At 36.8% G+C, this 24,349-nt stretch overlaps 1 protein-coding gene across 2 annotated transcripts; it reads left to right on the top strand.

Moving 5' to 3' along the window:
• Positions 1 to 531: 531 nt before the first annotated feature.
• On the top strand, positions 532 to 23,713 carry LOC113498501 (sarcolemmal membrane-associated protein). Of its 2 annotated transcripts, none has more exons than XM_026878520.1 (13): positions 532 to 1,359; positions 8,291 to 8,407; positions 12,476 to 12,616; positions 13,585 to 13,719; positions 14,065 to 14,283; positions 14,527 to 14,676; positions 15,073 to 15,174; positions 15,494 to 15,646; positions 15,913 to 16,006; positions 16,501 to 16,554; positions 18,928 to 19,031; positions 21,217 to 21,438; positions 21,522 to 23,713. In XM_026878520.1, exons 1-13 carry the CDS (start codon positions 1,168 to 1,170, stop codon positions 22,203 to 22,205), a joined length of 2,367 nt encoding a protein of 788 aa, XP_026734321.1. In that variant the 5' UTR covers positions 532 to 1,167; the 3' UTR covers positions 22,206 to 23,713. The 2 variants fall into 2 exon arrangements, with proteins under 2 accessions (XP_026734321.1, XP_026734320.1); XM_026878519.1 differs by having other exon boundaries at positions 536 to 1,359; positions 16,501 to 16,605.
• The last annotated feature ends 636 nt before the right edge of the window (positions 23,714 to 24,349 follow it).

Raw genomic sequence — 24,349 nt, 5'->3', positions numbered from 1 at the left:
GAAACATTTTGATATGTTACCATTATGAAAAAAGAATTTTCTAGCCATTCGAAAAATAAAATGTTAAAAGTTACTAAATACGATACCGTTATGGAAAAACATTATTTAATATTAGAAGTCAATAAGTCATGTTTATCTCACAATGCTTCAATCATGTTTGTTAAACAATGTAAGTAAAAAATAATTATTAAAACCGACTTGAATTTACGAAAAGATTTAATTAATGTTGAATTAAGAAAAACTCACTACAAATTGGCACTTTCTAGTAGTCAAGTCTTTAATTTGCCCAATTTGTATCAGAACACCAAATATATTATTATTAGGTACCCTCTAACCAACGTTTTATACTTGTTTAGGATTAGACGATGTTTTATCGTTCGCACAATAGAGTTCATTTGACAATTTGGATTCAAGATTTTTAAAAGATACAGCTGATGTGCTAGAGGTGCCTATCAGGTAGGTGTGGCACACGTAAAAATAGGTAACGCAACAGTAATCAACAAAATGCAATTCGACTAATACGTTAGTCGTTGTTAATTCCAATCATCTTTTGATACTAATCTTAAATCAAGCAAGAAGTTCAATGTATGGTTAATTTCTCATGGGCTTATTATATGATCTAACAGTCAAGTATCTTAACAGTTACTAAAATACCTTAAAATATTTTGGAAATTTAGTCGAGTTTAAAAATCTGTTAGTCAACTAAGTTCACCTCTAATTCAACAAAACAAATGTCCGAATCGTGCGCCCATTTCGTAAGTTCCTCAAATGATAATTTTGATTGACGCCCTGAAAATATTAATTTTATACTATATTCAGCTACGCCTGGACTATTTTTATTATTCAATAATAAATAATAGCTAGTATTAAAACAAAATATTCCATATTTCGAGTTTTTGTACATCGTCGATACCTACGTAGACGAAAGGAATCAAGTTTCATAAATAATGGTGTTTGCATAATTGCCTCGATATTTAGAACATCTAATCAACTATAACGTTTGAACTTCATCTGGCGTTTATATCAGTGTTGGCCAGCAAAATGGCAGTGATCAGTGTTCACCTTTCACCTCGCAGCAAGTAAATAGGTTTTATTTCGATCACCGATGTGTTACTCGTTAAATCACGTACGAGGCACGAATGCTGACTCTGAGGAGCAGTGTGTGCGATGGTGATAGCAAAGAGCAAGAAAGTAAAACCACAAATGAATAATACAATTAAAAATATGGATTACAACTGGACACCTGGTCCAGAGCCGCCAAACAACCAGGAAGGCGGTATACCCAGGGCGATCTTTATTCCACACTCGAACTCACTGCCGTTTGAGGAAAGACGCGTCACATTGGAGCAGCCAGTTAAGGTAAATGGTTTCTTATTAACCTCTTTAGTTGCCATCTGTCTGTTGTCTGTACATCTGTCAGAGAAGCTGGTGCCCATACATGCAGCGTATGGTCACCAAGCTGGCATTTCTATAATTAGTTGTCTGTATAAGAAACTGTTTGTTAATAATGCTTAGATTTTTTTAAACCATGTTATCTGTCATTAGATAATGTACTCTTCTCAATGGTTTACTTGGTCAGCAAGTAGAGTACACTTGTCAATTAGTTTGGCTTTATGGTAACATGACTTGTTCAGTACAAGCACATAGATTATCACTAATGTAATTTTTGTTGAGCCTCTGTACTTACTGTGTATTGTAGGAATATAAGTAGTAGTGTATTGTTCTCTATTTATATATCAAACCTTATCAAATCGTGTGAATATGTTGTTAAATTGATATTTAGAGACTTTATTGATGTCACTGTATCATTTTCTAGTAGGTAACTGATGACTAAGTCTTAGGGGATAATATGTAGTAGTTCTGGTATAGTTAAATTATAAATGTTTAAGTATAAACAGGCCTTTACCTTTTTTCATTTGTACCATGCTTCACATATTCTATACATTACATTATTGCGAATTTAATATTGAATTGTATGCTTTTATCTGTAAATGACAGAAAAAAAATTATGTATGTGCAGTTATTACCTCATTCATTTGCAATTGTTAGGTGCCAATTATGCTGTTGTAAGTATTGCAAGGCTCATTTGTTACTATTAGCATATTTAGTCAACACAATATTTCTTATAGGAAACAAAACTGACAGACAATAGTAATTTATTCATAGTAAGCACTGTAGCAGGTCTTTTGTAAAATAAAATGGGTAATTTAATATTAATATTTTTTACAGCAAAAATAAACCAATGTCTTAAATCAGACTGACCAACTATCTTTACCAGTTAAAACTATTCTTCCAAACTCTTGCCAAATAAAAAAAAGGAAACATCAGAATTGGTATTCCCAGTACAAAGTTATGAAGAAGAAACATTAAAAAACTGAAGTTAACTTTGAAGTTGGTTACAAATAGGTCTAATATTGTCATGAATGATAACTGAAATTAGTAGTATCTACTGCATAATTTTATTTTATGTTGTATTATAAGACTGGTAGTCATCACCACACATATGGCGTGAGACTATGTTGTTGAAGTTACATAGGAAGATATTAAATGGCATTTTTAAAGAATAAAATGGGTATAGTTCGTTTTTACATGCAAATCGTTCTCTCACTTTTTAAATTAAATTTTTGGTCATATTCTAAACCCATGAAATAGATAGTTTGAAAACAAAGACTGTTAGTAAAATTCCCTAATCTTTTTCTTATACAGACACATATAAAATATTATCTTGATATAAATTGACATGTTAGAATTTATCTTATATTGCTCTTCATATTTGTCCTATTTTCAGTTCTTTGTTGTAACAATACTTTTGGTTCAACAGTACTGTACTTTCAATAATGTTACTTCAGTAGTATTTGTAACAAATACTAATTAACTGCTCCTAAATGTTACTGTGAAATTCTCCTATAGGATTTACTTCAGGTGGGCTACAGGTGGTAGATGAGTCCAATGAACTAGCCTCATCCCTTCTACCATCATTATTTCAAAGTCATATAAAACTATGTTTTATTTCTCTCTTGCTTTAGTGGCCTACTTTCAGTTAGACCTGACCTAAGTGAGACGTCGTTATATGTGCAGTGCCGTGCAGTGTGCTGTCTCGCTTCCACAAGCACAACAGTCTTACTTAACTAGGTGGTGGTAGGCCTTGGCTTTGCGTGCCTGTAGATGTTCAATAATGTAAAAGATCGATGATTTCGATAAAATTTCTCACTTCTTTCATTTCAACAGTTTCTCAAATCCCTACCTTCAATGAGGTTTGATCTGCTATCCTGTTAGCTTAAAACAGGCTTAGCAACAACTATCGCTAAAGAGTCGCGTTTTTACGCGTTACTGTTATCAGGTTCCTGTTTGAATGGACTATGGACTTCCACAAGCCTGACATTCCCAATGAAATCGTTAAGTGCCCTCGTGTTGCATTTCGCCTTTAATATGGCCTCCGCGATGTTGACATATGGCATGAGACACAGACGATTAGCTCGCCTTATGTGCTCTTTGGAGCATAAGATTAAGAATATTTGTAACTTTATACTATACGCTAATGAATACATTCGCGCGCTTCGTTTCGAGAATGAATAGTTTTATCGATAATTGTCGAGGTGTAGCTTTGAGCCAACACGTAATAAGTTTTGTCGAAAACTTTAAGAATCTTTTTGCTTCTACAAAGGCTATCGAGAATATTCAAGAGTCATCACATAAATCGGATTCAGACCAGTTAACCTTTGTTTTTCGGGGATCAAGCATTATCCCGCAAAACCCCAAACCCCTGCCCTTGTGCGGAAGGTTATTATTTAAGGTCTTTGCTGTAATGTAAGCACGTCACCGTAAATTCGATCGAGTGGGTAATTGTTGCACAATACACACCTGAACTCAGAATTTCTAGAGTAAAGAAAGAGGATACTTGTTTCCGTTGTTTTCAACTACGATAGCGAGCAGCAGTATCCAACCTGGTAAATTTTTCTTCTAGATGGAGGCAAGAATTGCTATCAGGCCCAAAAGGGCAAAATTATCTGTGAACCTTGTATCGTCATGGCTGTACGCACACGTGAACGGTATCTATGCCATTTCCTTAGAAACTCAAGTGCTTCAAGAAAATACTTAGAGATACAAGAATGATGTATTTTTTGTATTCGAAAGTAATGCCAAATATTGCTAAATAGCGTGCTTGCCAACATATTTATAATGGTTAAATACACAAAAAATGTCGAGTAACTGTGCCTCAAACGTAATTTGCATAATTTTATTAGGTTTTAAAACAAATGACTTATTTATTCATTACAGTATTAGCGAACTAGAATTCTAATACATTTATTGTACCTTTTCAAACATTCACAGAAAACCCAAATAAAAAGGTATAATCGATATTAGTAGTTGTTCTTACGCAGATATTTTCAATTGTGTGTTTTATAAAGTCGTCTCTTCAGTTCAAGCAAGTTTAACATTAAAATCAACTCAATTGACAATCGCGGCACACTCAAATGATTGCATTTATCCATAATTTAGTTTGTATTCAGTCCAGGCGCTTCGCTGTCTGTCGGTGGTATATGCGTTTGAACACGGCCGAACTCGCCTGACTCAGCCTGACCCGAGGTGCTTGAGACGACCACAATTGTGCATCGGCAATTAAATTTAATGAGATTAAATTGTGCTATTTCTGACTACGCATCTGCTACTAGTATACTGCTTTTGAGGATGTATACTTATTACGTCTTAAACGACGCGAAGTTATCGGCAATGTATAATAACAATGTAAATAGTTGTTTACAATATAGAACATCTCGAACAAAAGGTTTATGAGCATATTTATTGTTTTCTTTTTTTAATTATCTAGCTAGTTAAATTGATTCATTTAAAGGCGATAGCAGGGTCGCAAGAGTCGTTCTGCGATAGCAAAGAAACTATTTCCATGTCAACACAAATCCTTGCCATATGATTTGCTGTGGAATCTTTTAACGAATCAATTGCTTATATGATTCCATCAACAGTTTGGGTTTCGGGTCAATTCAGACGGTATGAAATCGATTTGGGTCTACCTCTGATCTTCAATACATTCACCAAGTCGTATAAAAAGGTTTACGTAACTCGTAAACCGTATCACATCTCATATTCTTCATGAGAAGAAAAGACCTGATACTGTTGGCAGTTTATTAGTCAAAGGACTTGAAATTGACCCTACAATGCGAGTTCAATGTGGCCTGGGCATGTATGATTCAATAACCTATAAGTACCAGCATGCATCTGAGTAATTATGTTATGGACGTAATAATAGAGCAAGAGCCCGTGAACCCCAGACCTTCGTTATTTTATAAAAGCTGAAAGTTTGTCAGCGCATACTCCCAACCCAGGTAAGAACGATGGACCATTATGAAGTTTGGGTTATAGTGGCTTAGGCAGGTAAACGGTACTAAAGGTGTGTAAAATACCGATCTAAATTCGTCAAATAATAAAGTGCGATTTTTTGATATTATCTTCAGAATATTATAAAAAAACCCCCTTTTTCATTGCCAGACACTTCACATCGTGGCAACCCCTTGCCAGACACTTCACATCGTGGCAACCCCTTGCCAGACACCCTTAATGTTCATGAAATTATAGTTTAACTTACGTTATAGTATAAAAGCTGATTTTTATATATAATACTTGGGTAATAAGTAGATGATGTTTCGTCATTAGCCAGACATTTTTTATAGTTCCAACCCCTTGCCAGACAAGCATGTAGGGTAGCTGTAGGAGCGAGCGCGAGGCAGTATGTATATGAGTGAGTGCGAGTGAGATGGCGAGTTAAGTCTACCGCGATACCTCACTGCGCAGTTGTTATTTCTACTTTTTTTTTATTTATTTATTCAGTTAACACAGGTACACGTTATACTTATGACATAGTACAGTGTCTCACAAAACAGTACACACTGTTTGTCTGCGAGATCAAAAGTATATAAACTTATAAAAAAAACTTAAATTATACGTATTATTATATAAACTTATAAAAAAACTTAAATTATACATATTATTATATAAACTTATACTGCGCATGTATTGTTTAGTACTCAGTACATGTTTACATCAGCTAAAATAATATAATATAGTATGATACGTAGATTATATGTTTAGTTTACAATTTGTTTATGTGACTTTTTAAATAAAAGTGATTTTGTATTAAAAATAAGTCATGGGTGATACATTAATTTGTGTTATTTGCAACAAAAGTAGTGGCAAAATAACATTATTTTCTGACGAGACATTGAAAAAATGTGAATTAATTTTAAAATTGCGAAAAAAACATAACCTAAATACCATAACCTAAGTACAATGACATCATTTTTCCACGTGAATACACAGAGGGTGGCTATCACAGGGAATGTTACAAATCATTCACAGGGCTAATGAAAAAATATTTTACCTCAGAACCAAAAAATTCTCAAATTTTTAACAATTTAAGGTAATTGTAGCATCGAATGTCTTTCCTTAAGATGTTTTTAAAATTTACATAGATTATTAGTTAAATAAATCTGCGCCAAAAAGTTTATTTGCATGAGTCATTCTAATCACAAATCTCTTCTTAAGACATACAATGTTTGTCTGGCAAGGGGTTAGAACTATAAAAAATGTCTGGCTAATAAGGAAACATCATCTAATTATTACCCAAATATTATATATAGAAATCAGCTATTACACTTTAACGTAAGTAATGATATAATTAATATCATTCTTATCATTTATAACGAATATTTAATTAATAATAATTGAAGATAGCACATATTATTGTTTTAGTTGATGTAAGCATGTATTAAATACTAAACAATACAAACGCATCTCACTCGCACCCACTTATATACATACTGCCTCGCGCTCGCTCCTACAGCTACCCTACATGCTTGTCTGGCAAGGGGTTGGAACTATAAAAAATGTCTGGCTAATGACGAAACATCATCTACTTATTACCCAAGTATTATATATAAAAATCAGCTTTTATACTATAACGTAAGTTAAACTATAATTTCATGAACATTAAGGGTGTCTGGCAAGGGGTTGCCACGATGTGAAGTGTCTGGCAATGAAAAAGGGGGTTTTTTTATAATATTCTGAAGATAATATCAAAAAATCGCACTTTATTATTTGACGAATTTAGATCGGTATTTTACACACCTTTAGTACCGTTTACCTGCCTAAGCCACTATAACCCAAACTTCATAATGGTCCATCGTTCTTACCTGGGTTGGGAGTATGCGCTGACAAACTTTCAGCTTTTATAAAATAACGAAGGTCTGGGGTTCACGGGCTCTTAGACCATAATGCAAACATGGTTTGAATTAATAACAAATGAATTATTCAATGCGTTTAGTTGCACACAAGCTTCACTAGAAGGTTGAGTTTTTTTTTTTTATAAAGTCGATATTGACTTTAATGTAAAACAACGTTTTTGCTGAGTTGGATTATTATGTGCATTCAAGTTACAAGTGAGATACGATAAACTCTATTTCGAGTTCTTGCAGTAAATTAGTTAGCACCACTCCTCAGACCTCCAGAATAGGGTACCAACTCAGGTAACAATATCTCTGGTGCTTGAACTAGAATTTGATAATTTACCGGTACCTATCCAATAAAGTATTCAGCTCGAGATAAATATTTGAAACTGGATCGTTATTACGAGTACAATACCATAGAATCCTAGTATTACGAAACATCTTCCATGGAGTCGCATATTTCTGATTTACACCTATGAAGAGACGAGTATACCTTAAAAGAATCTTAACTGTTTCCCATTTAATAAGAACCTGTTAACTTCTCCGTTACTAGAAACTTTCGCGAGAAGCATGCGCCTTTTTTGGCGGCGACGTGAAATTACGGTAACAGAACTTTTATAATTTCCTTAACGCTGGATGTCATTATGTCACAACTCAATTTTTGGTACTGTTCGAGTTCAATACTTAAGATATAACACGAGTTGTGCGTACAAGAAATATTGTTCTTCTAAACAATAACAACTTTTTGGGACATAAGCTCAAAGTATCGGTGGAGAATGGATATGTTCAGATATATTTTCTCTTACTTTCGTAGTGTGGTAGTTTCGTTCGCTGAGAAGAATTTGGTTTTACCAACATGAACTTGACCAAGGATATTTCTTCTTTTTTTTTCTTTCATTAAGACATCACTTACTTTAGTGATAATAACACACTATTGAAATTTTCATGGATTTTTTCCCCAAATCTACTGTATTTTTAAGAGCTTTTCGGGTAAACGGACGATAGAATGTTTGTGCTATAATTGTTTTAACATATTTTGTCTGGTGTTACAGATTGGACGCAACGTGTACCGCTCTACTCCGAGCCCGACAAATACAATATTCGAATGCCGAGTGTTGTCTCGACATCACGCCACGCTCTATTACGACAAGGGCCACTTTTACCTTGTGGTGAGTCCCACATTGCTGTTATTTACTATGTGCCAACTTATGTTCAATTGTTGCTCACAGTTATTCCGTTGCTGCTAGTTGAACTCAACACTATCATTACAAGTCGGCGAAACTATATGAAACAGCAAAACATGAACGCAACTTACGTGCATAGTAAACCTTTAAGAAAAAGAGGAGCTTAGCATAACCGTTACATATATTATTTCCTTGCATTTCATCAGGCATACGCCTATAGAATTTGAGTTATTTGTTAATAAAAACAATTTAAATCGGTTCAGTAGTCGCTGAGATCACCCTGAACAATAGAACAAAGGAACCACCTCTTTATAGTACCGTAGATTGATCAATTGTCGTCAGTCAGGTTTGCGAAGTTCTTTCCATAACAGTACTCATTAATGCGAAGCTGCGCCGGCTGGTGAGGTTATCACTGTGATTATTACCATTCTATTGAGGGCAAACGTGTAGGCAGTTGTTGTTTAAGAAAAACAAACAAATCTTAAGAAAGCGACACTAATATGTGGGATTACAATGGTCATAATACTATATTTTATTTGAAAACAATATCGCGCTATCGCAGAATAATTTTAGAATATAATTTACAAGACAAAAATCACAGACGTACTTGCATTGAGTTTTTAGTTGAACAAGATGTTACATGGAACGATTTTCCAACTGGGGCAATTGGATTTATGTGACATTAGTGAATGGACGTGGCTTTGGTCGTGTTTAAATTAGCATACGTGCTGTGTATAAACAGGCAGCGTGCGGCGATGCGATGCATCGTTTCCTCCTCACACGTAATGTAAGTTCTACGAGGGAACTTGAAAATGGCCTACATTAACTTTGAGAATTAGACTTTAGCTGCATATTAATTGCATCACATTTTGCGTGTTAAGCAAAAACATGATAAACAAAAACACATGTTCAGGTTTCCATTTGCAATAAAATTAGACAAAAAAATACAACGATACAATCGTTAACTCATTATTGAATATTACGATTGTTACGAAAACTCGCCACATCCCACATGGCGTGTATTATGAAAGAACCTTGTAGTTGTTCGGTTACGTGTTGGAGCCTAGTAATTCGACTAGAACTCTCACCGTTTCCGCCCACAGGCGATTTCTATGGACGCTTGTCTTCATGGTAATTTCGTTTACCGAACTGCGTCTCCGGTTTTAGAGGTTGTTTGCCAACAAACATTCGGATTGTTCGAGTAAGGTTGATTGTTACGTCGTAAAAATCCATAATGAGTTGTAAAGAATGAAGACACTAAGCTGGATCGTAACCTCGATAACATACTTCGTTTCTTTTAACGAGGAAATTGGTATTAGCCGGGTAATGTATTCATTGTGATGGAACTTAGACTTCATTGATGCTTCTCGTTTCAAGAGTGGTAGATATTATGTGTTGGTACTTACTTAAAGTGGCACGCTAATAATTTTATTTACGTCTTTATTTGAGTCAAGGTTCGTTCTACGTTCGGTTTATTCAATTTTGTTGTTATAATTTATTTGCAAATGTCTTATTGCCTTAGTGTTGTGGTTAATTGAGCAACATCTTTAAACTTGAGACTGACCCCAGAGTTCAATGTTAGTAATATTATATTAGATGTTCGTTTCATATTATCTAACGACTATAAAGTCAATTACTTTTGTGTTTTAAGTAGTTACAAAATGTATTTGAAATATGTACGAAATTCAAGGTAAAACGGTCGCCTTCAGAATTCTTTCGTTCCATACACTGGCCATAACAGTTAGTTATTAAGAATAATGTCGTGCTAAAAAGGTAACTTCGCTAATATGGAACATAAGGTTTAATGGCGTTTAAAGAATTGTTTAATTGTACCACATGAGAACCGCGTAATAAGTATTTGGACTAAAAAAGGATTTAATGTTGAGCGTAAAACAAAAACGCCCTCAATAATTTTCGGTGGTTCTCTGAGGATATTACACAATGTAGTCATAATAAATAAACTAGATGATATATTGAACATTTATAAGAATAATAGAATCGTCAGAAACCTTCGGGTGGTTTGAAGTCTGGCACCTGGGCTTACCGCTATGTCTAGTAATATTATTGCAGATGCTATTCCACTATTAGGCTTCCGCAACCATAATGATATGACTTTAAGACGTGACGTTAGATTCTTAGGGAAAAAGTCTTCTTTTGAGGATATAAAGATAAAGAATGTATTTTTAAAACTTGACTCATATATACTCACTAGCTGTTGCCCGCGACTTCGTCCACGTGGTTAGAATTTTCCCCGTTTTTTCCACATTTTCCATTGTATCTTCGCTCCTTTTATTCGCAGCGTGATGTTATAGCCTTCCGTGATAAATGGTCTATTCAACACAAAAAGAATTTTTCAAATCAAACCAGTAGTTCCTGAGATTAGAGCGTTCAAACAAACAAACTCTTCAGCTTTATATATTAGTATAGATTTAGTAAGAATATAATTTACTTCACACCTTGAATTAATTGCGATTTCTCATATAAAAAAGTTCCCATACTAGATATTGTTTTTTTTACTCGTTAGCATGTGAATTCCTAAAATAGAGGCGATAATAAATAACTACTTCTTAAATTAGTACGTCGGTACCATATTTGCACGATTAAGATTTATTCTATTGATTTTATAATACTTAATAATGTCGTACTTGATTAGTTTTGATTGGCAATGGTACTACTTAACTCGGTTAAACAAAGAAGATCGCTTTTGAAAATAACATGATTTTTTTGCAAATTTCATTTTTGTGAATCCTACTAAGGCTCTGCCGTCATTTCTTCTATTGAACGTAACCAGACAGTTGAAAATGTAATAAAAAGATTTTAAGATTAAAAAAATATCAACGTTTTAAGAATCTTTTGGTACGGTCATTTACTTGATGGGTTAACGTGTGGTATTTTTTTTTTCTCTAGCCTATTATTTTGGGGACCTGGCTAAAGGTATCGCATAACACACAAAATTTAAAAAGAACTAATTTACAAGAAAATATTTACTATCTTTGAGACCAAAATTGTTAAAGAATTGATGAAATATGCATACTTTAACTAAACAGTTTAACTAATAACAAGATTTAAAAGGCTTTCTGCCTGGTTGTGTTTGTTTGTGGATTTGCTATTCAATGCTCGTGCCTTAGAAGGTTTCGGACAATGACTTCAGTTGAAGGATAGAGATTTATCTGTAGGCCAAGTCTGAAGAGATATTTGCATTTTGTTATAAGATGTATTTTTGAAAGTATATATAAGTCAGGCTGTGGATAAAATGTTTGTTGGTACACGTCTTTTTGAGAATAATTTAGATGCCATTTTACAAAAATATGTCCAGAAGTTATTATCTGTATATTCATTCAGAATAACAGGAATAGCTCCGATCTACGATTGTAGTAATATGATACATTTTTAATCACTTTAACGGCTATATTATTGTAATGCATGATACGATTACCGTATTTAGTTCAGGCCGATGGATGTTACAAAGGCCGAGACAATCCCTTTTAGAGCATATTTAAGGATAATGAGAAATATGGCAAGGTCGCCTCATTCAAAACAAAATGTCGGCATATATTTAAATAAATAAAAAAATGTTGAAACAGATTTGAAGCCTCAGTCATCTTCATTTAAATACAAACGGGCACCCAGCTGTGCTGTTGAAATTTCTTATTATTTAAATGTAATTCTTCATCCGCGGCTTTTTCTGTTCTGTTGTGGTCTGGAGAGAATAATAATAATAACTAAGCTTTAGGATTTATTTTGTTTCTTGATTAATTTAAGACCAGCTTTGCTCACAAGATTATTCGAATAAAGTAATAAACCAAACACATAAATTGAGTAATATCCATTTGCAGAAACAAGATTTGTGATAGAGCGTTGGATTATTCAATCTAATATTTAAATTTTCAACGAGCTTCCACCGCTACTAATACTAAATGAATCATAGATTTGATTGCAATAACTACAGATGATATCTCTCCTAATGTTCAGAGAAGAATGATCTCTTAGTATTTACAAAACATTTTATTTGTTGTTGTTGTTCACGCGTGACGTTCGTCGATTGTTTTGCAGGACAATCAGAGCAGTAATGGCACGTTCATCAATAACAACCGGTGCTCTATATCGAAGGAGCAGGAGCCGCACGAGGTCTTCTCCGGTGACGTCGTGCAGTTCGGCATACCGGTCGTCGAGAATGCCGGCAATTCTGAAAAGGTTAGTCTCTTTGATTTTATAATCTGTTAGCAAGCAAAAGGGTGATTTATCTAAAGTTATATGTTTACTTTTGAAATTCAGATTAATTATTAAATGATGCAACGGTTTTCTTAGCTGCTCATGATTAAAGACTCCGGTAACCGTTGCATCATATAATAATGAGTCAGTCTCACGATAGTTACTATAAAAAGCCCTTAATAAATCTTATAGTTTAATTTTTATCTTAAGTTTTGAATGGTCTGTTTTGATTTTTAATAATTATTACACGGTTCGGTGTGTAAGGCTTAGTTTTGCCTATAACCAGTGTTAAATTTAAATCTATTTGGCATTTTCTGTTGTGATATAGTTCGTAATAGTTTTAAATACCTATGTAAATATTCTTATGTCAAAATATTAATTTATCCTTTGTATTGAGTAATTTTAACATATTTAGTTCAAGCTTAAGGCTATTTAGGCTAATAATATACCTATTATTATATCGTGTCAAGTTTCTCAAAGTTGTTAAACTAGTTATCATCATGATCAGTTCTATCGCAAATATGAATAATTTATAGAGGTAAAGATGTATAAGAAAGATTTGTGTTTATTTTTAAAAATATACAATATATTTATCAGATGTCCATGTTTACTGAAAAGCTGACATAGATAATAATATATTGTTTGTCAACAGTCAATTCATAATAGCATTGCACTGTTGTCTGTCTATTATTATAAATGCATTTCACTGAAACTAAGTACTAAAATATAAAATAGCTTAGTTATTAAAAAGTAAAAGGATTTTGATAAGCTACTTCGCGAGATGAGCCTATAGCCCTGTTTAATATTAGGTTGTGTATTAATTAATATAAAAACAGCATTATGTCTTTAAAAAAAAGATATGCTTTGATTTGATTATGATTAGGCTTTATCTTACATTGATTTACAAATTATCAGCATAAATGTTATATTATTTGTGTATTTTTCAACAGAACACGTTCCCACCGGTGGTTGCTCTGCTCAAATTATATCACCCGGATGGAAAGGAGGCAAAATTATCATTCAATCCCACTATGACCACACCATTGCATCTTAAGGAACTTTATCAGCTCAATAATTTCGTTCAGGTATGTTGCAAAATAAGTATAATTCTTGCGTTGTTTTAATGTGTAATTTATTGTGTGAAGTTCTATTTTTATTCAGTACTGATGTATTCGCTTTATTTTCTCGAAGTGTGTTGGCAGATTTCGAAAACATACAAAGCTTTGAAACATGAACCAGAGCTGAGAAGCTTCTTATGGGCGATTTCAATAACGCCAATAGAGTTATGATATAAAACGAATCGTTTTTAATAATTAAACTTCCAAAAATAATAAGAAAACTTGTAATGACGTGAAGGGAACTGCAGCGCTTTCTCGCACAAGTAATTTTTCCGTATTTTGAAGTGATAAGTGATGTGTTGTGTCCCACAGGAAGCGATCCAGCGCGAGGCGTCGCTGGAGGGGCGGCTGCGCACGCTGCGCGAGTGCGTGGAGCGCACGCGCGCGGAGGCGGCCGCGTCCTGGGAACTGTTCGTGGGCGAGCAGCGTCTGCTCATGCGCGTGCACACGCTCGAGACCATGCTGGCCGTCGGCAAGCAGCCCGACCACCACCAGGTCGCGCAGCTGCTCAGCGACAAGAGGAACTACCAGGTACCAGCACGCACACAGTTCAGAATGGCGATTTCTTAGATACCTACTAACCCTAAGTTTAAATATTAATTCGTCTTTCATTCTAAACGACAACGTTTTTTTAACAATAAACACATACAGCCTTCAAACAATTCTTCAGTCCATAGTTCTGAGGCAACAAATATTGAGCACCTCTCCTTCTCAAAGCTGGTTGAAAATTTGGCCTTTTTTGTGACGTCTCTTAACCCTGTACGTGTCGTGCAGGAGGTGGCGCAGGAGAGCCTGCGCGCGGCGCACGAGCAGCGCCTGGCGCTGGAGGAGACGCTGGAGCGCCGCAGCCGCGAGGTCAACGCGCTGCACCAGCACAACTACGCGCTGCGACTCACCGCCAACAACGCGCTCGCCGAGCTACAGGTACACACGGCTTTCTGATAACCCCGAAGATATCCTCATGGACTTCCTTCACTATTGAAGAGGTAGTGGGGTGACCCGGTAACCTTACGCTATCAAAGAAGTGCTTGAGGGTTCCGTTCTCCTACCGTCACATCCACCTATTTACGTGTGAGACCTCTATTGTCAGGGATGAAGTAGGAAAGTTTTCGTAGTTTACCAGTATAAGCTATGCATCTAATTTCATTAATACTGGGGTCTAGGAAACGCGCTGCAAAGTGCTACTATCCCCAGTATCACAAGAGAATAATTCTGATTTCCTTTTCTCTAGTAAATATCATTAACCCTCATAGACCACTGTTTAAAATTAAAATATATTTGCTTCCTGTTTTGACATAAGTTTGTTGTTTCTTGGTACAGAAGCTGGCAGCGCGGTGTGAGCGAAAGATGTGCGCGGCGCGGCTGGCCATCGCAGCCGCAGAGGAGCGCGAGCTGGCTGTCCGCAACCATCTACCACTTACCGTATGTTGTGTTACTACTGCTTTATTATTTAAAAATTTTATTAGTAATGCTTTGAAGAGTTGTTTGTCCATTTGTGTAGAAAAGACCCGATCAGCTGACAAAATCACAGTTTACATAAATATTTCGTTTAGACAATATTTGACCAATTTGTATCGAACTGAGATTACAATCACTCAGTAGAAATGCAATACTTTATTAGCACTTCACAATGTAAACGTCTTTAAAATTAAGTAAGATTTTAGTTTCTAAATAGAGGTAGTCCAACCTACGCTTTAGTAATTAATAGTAATTGTTCTGTCTGTTGTTATTATTATTGCAGTATACAGTACAAAACGGCGAAGCGAAGATGTTGGTGTTGAGCACGGACAGCAACAAGCTGCAGGAGGCCAAGCGCAGCGGCTCGCTGGAGGACGCCGTCAGGGCGCTGCCCGACTACATCAAGCTGCTGCTGCCGCAACAGCTGCTCAACAAGGTACACGACTATATACCGCACGTACATCACAAACTTATTGCTATACGTTGAGATTTCAATTGAAAACACAATTGGGTATCGTGTTATTCACTTGATTTAATTTGCTTTCGCAAAAGGACTTATGAAAAACCGAAAAAACTTGAGCAACAAATGGCAGTCGGTAAAAGTTTTACGCCTCTCAAAACGTAGAGACTTGTTATGAGGTCCTCATGTCTTATAGTCGCTTGTTTAACTTTTCGTTGTAAAACTTGATTTTGTTTGTTCAGGTGGGCATTAAAGCAATATCGGCCGAAGGCAAATCTGCGAAGGAGTTCGAATTAATATTAAAGAAGAATAATATTTATAATTCAGAAAGCAAAGGTGAGTGATTATTTTTTATATAAAACTAGCTGTGCTGTGCTAACTCGCGACTTTGTCCGCGTGGTTAGAAGATATAGGTTATGATTTATACCTATCCAATTTTTTTCACCTTTTCCATTGTATCTTCGCTGCTATTAGTCGCAGCGTGATGATATATAGCCTATAACCTTCCTCGATGATTGGTCTATTCAACACAAAAAGAATTCTTCGATTTGGACCAGTAGATCCTGAGATTAGCGCGTTCAAACAAACAAACAAACTCTTCAGCTTTATATATTAGTATATATATATATATATTAGTATATAGATACAAATTTACGCACTTTTATGAATTAGTATAACTTACATTGAATGTTGTAAAAACACCTTAAAGATTATTAAGGCAGCAGATTTTGTAAGGTTTTTAATAACCTATATACATTTTTACCAACTGGCAACTTTACAAATGTTGACCTACTCACAAAGCTAAACAGTATAATTGATTTTTATTCCAGAAAAGCAGCATGCTGAAGAGGGTGACGAGGGTGTGAGCGCCGAGGAAAAGACTGGTGAGCCCGACTCATGTACTGACGATGAGAAGCAGTCGCGCCTTAACCATGGTACATCTATATATTTATATATTGTACTACTATAATCATGTAATATCCAAAGAACTAACGGCAGGCCAAATTATAATTTTTTGGCGGATTCGCGCAGACTAGCGAGCCTACGCCAATTGTCAAACCTGTAGAAGGGACCTGGAGTCTTTTTTGGTTGGTGCGAATTCGAAGTACTCAACGTTCTCTGGGCGTGGGTTTAACTCATTAGGTGTTTAATTTAGAAACAGAGGCCAAGACAGATTTGGCTTACGTGGATTTTAGTCTATCTGCTACTTTGTCGTGACGCAGAAAGTCTTTTCATGACAGATGCATAGACTATTCGATGCATGGACTCCTACATAAAGACAAGGAGCATGTAGCAGATATTATGTGTATATACTGGTTGTCAATTATTATTCTTCTCTTCCTCTTTTCATTTTCGGTTTACAACTTTGGCTTTAAACCACTTAAGACCAGGGACCGGACAACCCCACTTTAGAGTTAAGCCGTTTGACAGGGTAACCCGTACACGGGGTAACTCATATCGCAGTGTTACCTTTTGTTCGAGTTACATCCTCGAAACCCAGCGAAATGGTTAACACCTTCATTATGGTAACCACGTGAAGGGGTTAACCCCTTCAATAACTTAACCCTTTGAAGTGGTTACCTTCATGAAAGGCTTTTATTCGTGTTACCCTGAATTACCCACTAAACTTGAGCTGCATACTTGCACCCTAGCGGCCCCTCATTGCTTTACTAAGACTACAGCTGGTTTTCTTCTATCGCCGACGCGTCGCGCCGCGACTCGCGCCTCTCGGACAAACTACCTACGCGCGAAACGTCGCGTCATGTCAGCATGATAAGAAAACCAGCCATATAGGTAACTAGCTGTTGCCCGCGACTTCGTCCGCGTGGTTAGAAGATATAAGTTAGGAATTTTTGAACGAAAGCCCTCGAAGATTAATATTTTTCCCCGTATTTGCCACATTTTCCATTAAATCTTCGCTCCTATTAGTTGCAGCGTAATTTGATATACCTAGCCTAAAACCTTCCTCGGTTATTGGTCTATTGAACACAAAATGAGATCAAATTTTTTAGATGAAATTATTTATAATAATTTAAAAAAAAATCGAATACAAGTTTTATTTTCATTTTTTGCATTTTCTGAGAAGATTTGACGGGTGAATTTTCGATTGAAAATTAGAGTGTTTTTTTTTATATTAATTCAAAATAAGGTGAAAAAATAAATATTTTTAATCAAATAAATTACAGCGTATTTGGGACACAAAAAAGTAAGTTTTCACCAAATTTCGTTACAAAAATAAATTTTTGTAAAGGATAAAAATAAAAAACCACAATCTTGGTTTTTTGGATTTTTCACATAAATTTTGAGGTTATGTGAAAAAAATGTAAACACAAAAGTTTTTATTACCTACAACTTTGCCATTTGACTTTTTTCGATGCGAATTTTAGTTTTGCCGGAAATCGAGAAAAACCCTTTTTTACTCTTCAAACGTCACTCCCACCCCCTTCCCGACCTCAGATCGCCCGTAAATTATTTTTCCTTTCATATTTATAATATTTCCCTCCTTTTCTAATGGGTTTCATCCTACTATTATTTTTTTTGGTTTTAAAAATTATCGACCCTGGTCTACAAGTATATACACGAAAAATATATATCACAACGTTTGAAATGTGCGACAAGCAAATTAAACTGTAAGATCATATCCACAATGATTTTTATTCCATGTTTACAAGTCGCTCGGTAAATGCAACAATGTCGCCGCTGGGCGGTAAGATGTCACGTGCGCTCGTGGTTATACTATTTTCAAACTAATGTCTATGATAAAGAGTGCATATTACACTGTCTTAGGTTGGAGTGGGTTACCCTGTTACAGTGTTACAGGGTAGTGAAAGGGTAACCTGTTCAGAACAGGGTTCCAGTAATCCGTTCGAAGGTGTAACATATGTCATAGGGTTTTTTCTTGAAGCGCTTAAAAAAACCCCTTCAAAAACCCTTTCAATGAGTATCCGGCCGGTCCCTGCTTAAGACCTCTGATGAGGCTTGTGGTTAACAATGACAAGATATATCCTACAGAGCGAACGTAAAGCAACAGGTTATTCTTGTCAGCTAGTACCTTCGCTCGTCTATGGATAGGCTATTGCGGCAAAAGAAGCTTAAACTGTCCCCTAATAAACTAAGATCCACTAGTTTATCTGTAAAAGCGTAAAGGATCCTGGATTACGTAAGTAATGATCTGAATAAATGATCATATAATGATTTCTAGAAAGTCTGGTCCTTCTTCGTTTTAGACAGACTGTAATTTTCTATGATGTCCTTAGACCCTGGACACGAAGAGTCTTCGAGCCCTTTGGACGGTGAACTACGCCCTGACAACAACGCTAACTCCACCTACAGTGAACCCAGCACTAGAGAAGAGTCACCTGTAAGTACTTAGCTTTCTACAATTGCGATTCATAATTAGCCATGTTAAATATATGCTAAGCCACGTTCTATTTGGCTCTAAATCCACTTGAGAATGACTCGTCACAGCGTCGTTTTTTAATATGGCTTTCTATCATTTAAATATCAAGTCATCTTATCAAATCTAATCCTAGTTTCGACCGAAAATATTGGATAGTTTATTATTTAATCCTGTTGTATGGGTTTTAGCAAAAAGTCATGACCTCCTCCTTTATGTTAAATCTTATGTTCAGTGTCTTTTTGATTTATCAAACGTAACAATTATGGTTTACCCTAAATCTAAGTCTATATAAAGCTATGTTTTGGCTGAGGTGAAAAAAAATGGTACTATCTGTATACCTTATATACCCAGTAAAAGCTCAATTTTTATAGTAGTTTAAATTAGGTAATTTTTACAGTAGATTCTTTATATCAATTACTAGTGCTGAATTCTGTGAAGTTTAGCTCATGGCTGGTGTTATAGTAGTAGACTATGATAGTAGCATCGCTTACAACAACTCACGTAAAAAAATGCGGTATTTAATATGGCTGATGTATAAAGCATTCATCTAACAAGGTATGCACATTGCCTTTCATTTATCTTGATATTATAGAACACTGAAAAATATCAAAGACATGAGATAAGGCTAACAACATTTCGATTTCCTTATGGGTCTCAAAAAGGAATTATTTGTGAACAGGTTGCCTTAATTGTGAGGCTTAAATGGACAATGGGACTTTTAAAACCACAGTGCTACATTTAATTAATACGTTTTCAAATATTCAGAATTCTTTAGTAGATCCTACATGGGTAGACCACTTTATTCATTCAGTTTCATACCATATGCAGCAGATCATAATGCAATTTATGCATTGCAAAAAGTATTTAGTATTGTGAAACAAACCGTGCTAGTTTGAAACTCGCTTCGGCCTCGAACCATTAGCATGAATCATCGTTTAGTCAGACCCAAAGACCTCGGCTTGGAACGAAAATCTGTTGCATGTATACTTGTGTCTGAAGACTTCGGGCTATTTCAAAGATATGTTTTATTACATTTACTTGTATATTGAGCATTTTTATGCCTTTTGATTTATGTTACCTTCACATTTTCCGGTATTTCTTCTTATACTAATGTTTGTAAAATAACTTGATATTAAATTTAGCCTGGGTAAGAAAAGCTTAAGTTTGCACTAATCATATTTGCAGTTAACTTTGTTCTACAGGTAATATCGCTTTCGATATCTATCCCCAAAGTGCGTATTCATCATGAAATGTGGTTTTTTAAACTTTATTACTCAGGTGGTCTGTAAACAACCCTGATAACGCGATTAATTCAGCCTTTGTACTCAAATTTTGACTGCAACTAGGTCAGATGTGTATCTTGCGTATTTGTCAAGTGATTCATCACATCACTCTAGTAAAGGATATTGGGATTATTACAAGTAAAACAACAATTGAGATCAAAATATTTTTAATAAAAATCTTAATACCTAAGCAAAGGGAGGTTCGATACGAGCGTGTTATTATGTATGTTAATGCACAATTTCACGGCGCGGTAGTTCGTGTGATGCTTTGTTCTTTATTGCGCGTCTGCGGTGAGTCAGGCGGAGGGGCGGGGGGCGGGTCTCCCTCTCGCTCCTCCCTCTCGCCTTCCATTGCTCCTGTTACTTGATTATCGGGAAATGTTATCATTCAATACCATCAAGGAACTCTGTGCAACAATTTATAATTTTATGATGAAATCTGGTTTGGGAACTATTCATGATATCGTTTTAGATGAAGAAATTGCTATGGTTAACTGTGCGTATCGTTGTTAATTAACTTGATTGATGCAGTTCTTTTTATGTTTTTTAAGAAACCTGTCTGAGTTAATTCTTAAACCTTAGGAAGAAAAACAATGACTAGGCACTTGGTGTCTGCTTAGCATATAATTGGAAATAATTATGAGGATAGAATAAATAGGTATTCGATTTATTTCTTAAAAAAAAAATGACATACATTAACAATAACTAAACGTAACACTACAATAGATTCTAAAACAGACTTCAATAGATTACCTTATGCAGGTGTATAGATCATACTGCTGCTGTTAAAGTTAACTAAAGAATAATACATTAGTTATGTAGGCGTAAAATAAATCAAGATAAAATTACGATATTTGATTCAGAGCAAAGCGGGAGTGGAGTACGCGAATATCCTGCGAGTGATGGCGGGACTGAACGAAGAGATCAAAGTGCTGCGCGAGCGGCTGGGCGTGGCCTCCGCCGACAACGAGCAGCTGCGAGCGGCGCGGGACGAGCTGCTCGCCGCGCAGCCCGACGCGCACGAGCCGCCGCCGCTCGAGCCCGACGACGCGGCCGCCTACCGCGCGCGCATCGCCGACCTGCAGGTACCCGCGCAGACTCACCAACGCTCATGGGCTTTATACATACGTCAATACAATTTACATTTAATACTAACCTTTTATTCAAGGCTCAGCTCACGCGCTCCACGGCGGCCGAAGAGGCAAACGTTAATGAAATTCAGCGGTTAGCATCGAGTGCGGCCGAGATGCAAGCCGAACTCGCGTTCAGACCGACGCGCGCCGACGTCGATGACCTTACCGCTGTCGTCGGTAAGCTCCGCGCCGAGTTGCTCGCCAGAGAGCAACAGATCGAGCGGCTACGAACCTCCACCGTCAGAGAAAAGAACTCGCTCGACAAAGGGGTGGAGACCGGCGGCTCGCTGGAAGACCTGCGGCGCGCTTACGACGACGATTCGACCGAACGGAGCAAAATATCCGCCGACATCGACGAGATGTTCCGCCTCGACTACGACGACGACGACGAGGAGACGGACTCTGCCGTGACCGAGATCAACCGCGACGACTCGGGCTCGACGGGCTCGGGCGGGCCGGGCTCGTACCTGCGCCTGGACGACGAGCGGCGCCTGCAGGTGACGCTGCAGAACGGGTCGCTGCACGCGCTGGAGGAGGAGCTGGTGCGCGCCAAGGAGCGCTGGGCCGAGGTGTGCGCCGAGCGCGCGCGCCTGGCGCAGCAGCTGGCCTCGCTGCAGGGCAAGCCGCCGCTGCGCCTGGCGCTGCGCCACCTGCTGGCGCTGGCCGTGCCGCTGCTGGCCGCCTGCCTGTACTACCTGCTGCTGCCGCGCGCCTCCTGATGGACGGCCACGTGGGACCCGCCCGGCTACGCCTAGCGCCCGCCCGCGTCGCTCGCCTCGCCCGCTGCCCGGCCCGACTATACCTCACTTGATAAAACAATATTATATTCGCTTCTTGATTCGATCGCCGGCCGGGGGTTTCGGTATATTTATGGATAGAATAATTTAGAATATATAACTATATTAATATAGAGTTGGTTTATTGTGCACCCTCGGTCCCGACGGAAGCGACGAGGGCGCCGCGAGTCGAGTGCGACGCGTAGAACAAAGTAGCGGGAGCTTGTATCGAAAGTGCCATTTGCTGAGGTGTCGCGACGCCGCGAGAGTCGGTGCACGTTGTTATCGCATGAGTGTATATAACTTAGAATTGTTTCTGTAAAAAGTGTCAGTATCGTATCGATATAGTATAAATTGATTGTTGATATCTGCCATAATAAATAACTGTACATTTTAAATTTTAAGGCCTAACGACTGTCCTAAGTTATAGTAATTATTGTTGTATGAGAGCTATCGAAATTCTCAACCGAGCGACATTTGGTGACTACTCGAATCAGCTAATTTCCCTTGTTAAATATTTTAGGCGATAATTGATAGTGTGTTCAACTTTTTATTATTATACAGTGGCGGTGGCGCCACGGGCTTGCGGGCCGCAGCAGAGCTATCTCACATGTCTCATCGCTTTCGGGAGCTAAACATATCATTGTTAGGTTACACGGTGTGGGCATTTACTCGTCGACGGATGCGGACGTTAGGTGTTTCTTTGAATGGTTTGCATTTTTCTAGTCTTTAGAATCGACATAGAGTTGATTGCATGGCGTTTTGAGCTCCTACGATTTTACAGTTTTAGAACTTTATATACAAGTTAGTCTATTTGAACCCTCGTCTGTCGTGGACGCATTTACGCGCAGCTCAGATATTTTGCAATTTTTGACAATATTACGTAGAGTTGAAGCATTTTAGTTGGTCGAGTGTCACTGGTCAGGGAGACTACGTGCACGGGACGTTTTGTTTGGATTCAATATTGTTGTGCCACTTAGTTTGTTGTGAGTAACAGTTTGAGTTTTGTTATGGACGAGAGTACGCTGTGTGGTATGTCGCGAGACGCATCTCAGTTCAAGTCGAGCGTTCCGGCCGCGCGAGGCAAGACGCGCGATGGCCGCCCTCGAGATCGCTTAGCTCTGTGATGTGAAGGCCAATAGATAATTTTGTAACAAACTTGTGTAACTAACGATTGAATTATTATATCTTTAGAATTATTATAACTACCACGTTGAAGTCCACTGTCTATAAATATTTATTATTTCATTGTTGCACTGATTTTTGTTATGTTCAATGTTTTATTTTGTGTTTAAACCACCTTATTGTAAATAACTTGTATCTTATATTCGTTTTAATGTTTAGTTTCATGCTGTCGAAGACTTTATGTTGTATTTTATTGAGTAAAAGTAATATGCATTCAATGTGGATGTACTGATAAATTTATTGGAAATAATATTGATTTGTTTAAAGCACTGAGTTTTCTTTATATGCCTTCCTGTAGTTACAAATCGCAAAGTCCGTCTATGATTTGCGTCACGCGTGTTCGAAATAAAACTATTTCTCACACATTAACTGCTCGTAAACAAGTGCGTTGTTTAGGAAAAATGTAATGAGTGTACGCTGAGCGCATGTCTGACGCAGTCGCAAAATAATAGACTGACTAACAGATACGCTTCTCGACACCACGACACGCGTCGTCTATTTATATCTCATGCGATAGCTATACTGTTTTTGTTACTTGATTTCACACAACCATAACTCATGTTCATGTATTGTGCTATAGTTGCATCACATTCAAAATACAATTTATAATACCCTGAAAAGAAAAAGAAATATAATATTTATATAATTTATATCAAACAAAAAAGTCGCTAAGCTAAATAACATATCTCTATTTTAAACAGGGCTAAATATTGCCCTCAAATAATTCCAATACATAATTCCTTTACATAAGACATACAGATATTGTAGATAAAGCAGACAAAAGAAAAGCAAACATTTTTCAAGTACCCTGTGACGTGCAGTTTTTCACTCTTATGACAAGCAACAATAACTTTCAAACGCATTTTATTTTGAATTAGAATAAAAAGAGAATTTACATTAGG

The sequence above is a fragment of the Trichoplusia ni genome, chromosome 11 (genome assembly GCF_003590095.1).
Source record: "Trichoplusia ni isolate ovarian cell line Hi5 chromosome 11, tn1, whole genome shotgun sequence".
Taxonomy (NCBI): Eukaryota; Metazoa; Arthropoda; class Insecta; order Lepidoptera; family Noctuidae; genus Trichoplusia; species Trichoplusia ni.
The sequence above is the reverse complement of the archived record's forward strand: the minus strand, read 5'-3'. Positions and strand labels throughout refer to the sequence as shown.

Coding starts and splice junctions, on each gene's coding strand:
- LOC113498501 (XM_026878519.1), top strand. CDS start 1,168: ATGGTGATAGCAAAGAGCAAGAAAGTAAAACCACAAATGAATAATACA. Junction 1,360..8,290: donor CATTGGAGCAGCCAGTTAAG/GTAAATGGTTTC, acceptor CTGGTGTTACAG/ATTGGACGCAACGTGTACCG. Junction 21,439..21,521: donor CGCGCATCGCCGACCTGCAG/GTACCCGCGCAG, acceptor CTTTTATTCAAG/GCTCAGCTCACGCGCTCCAC.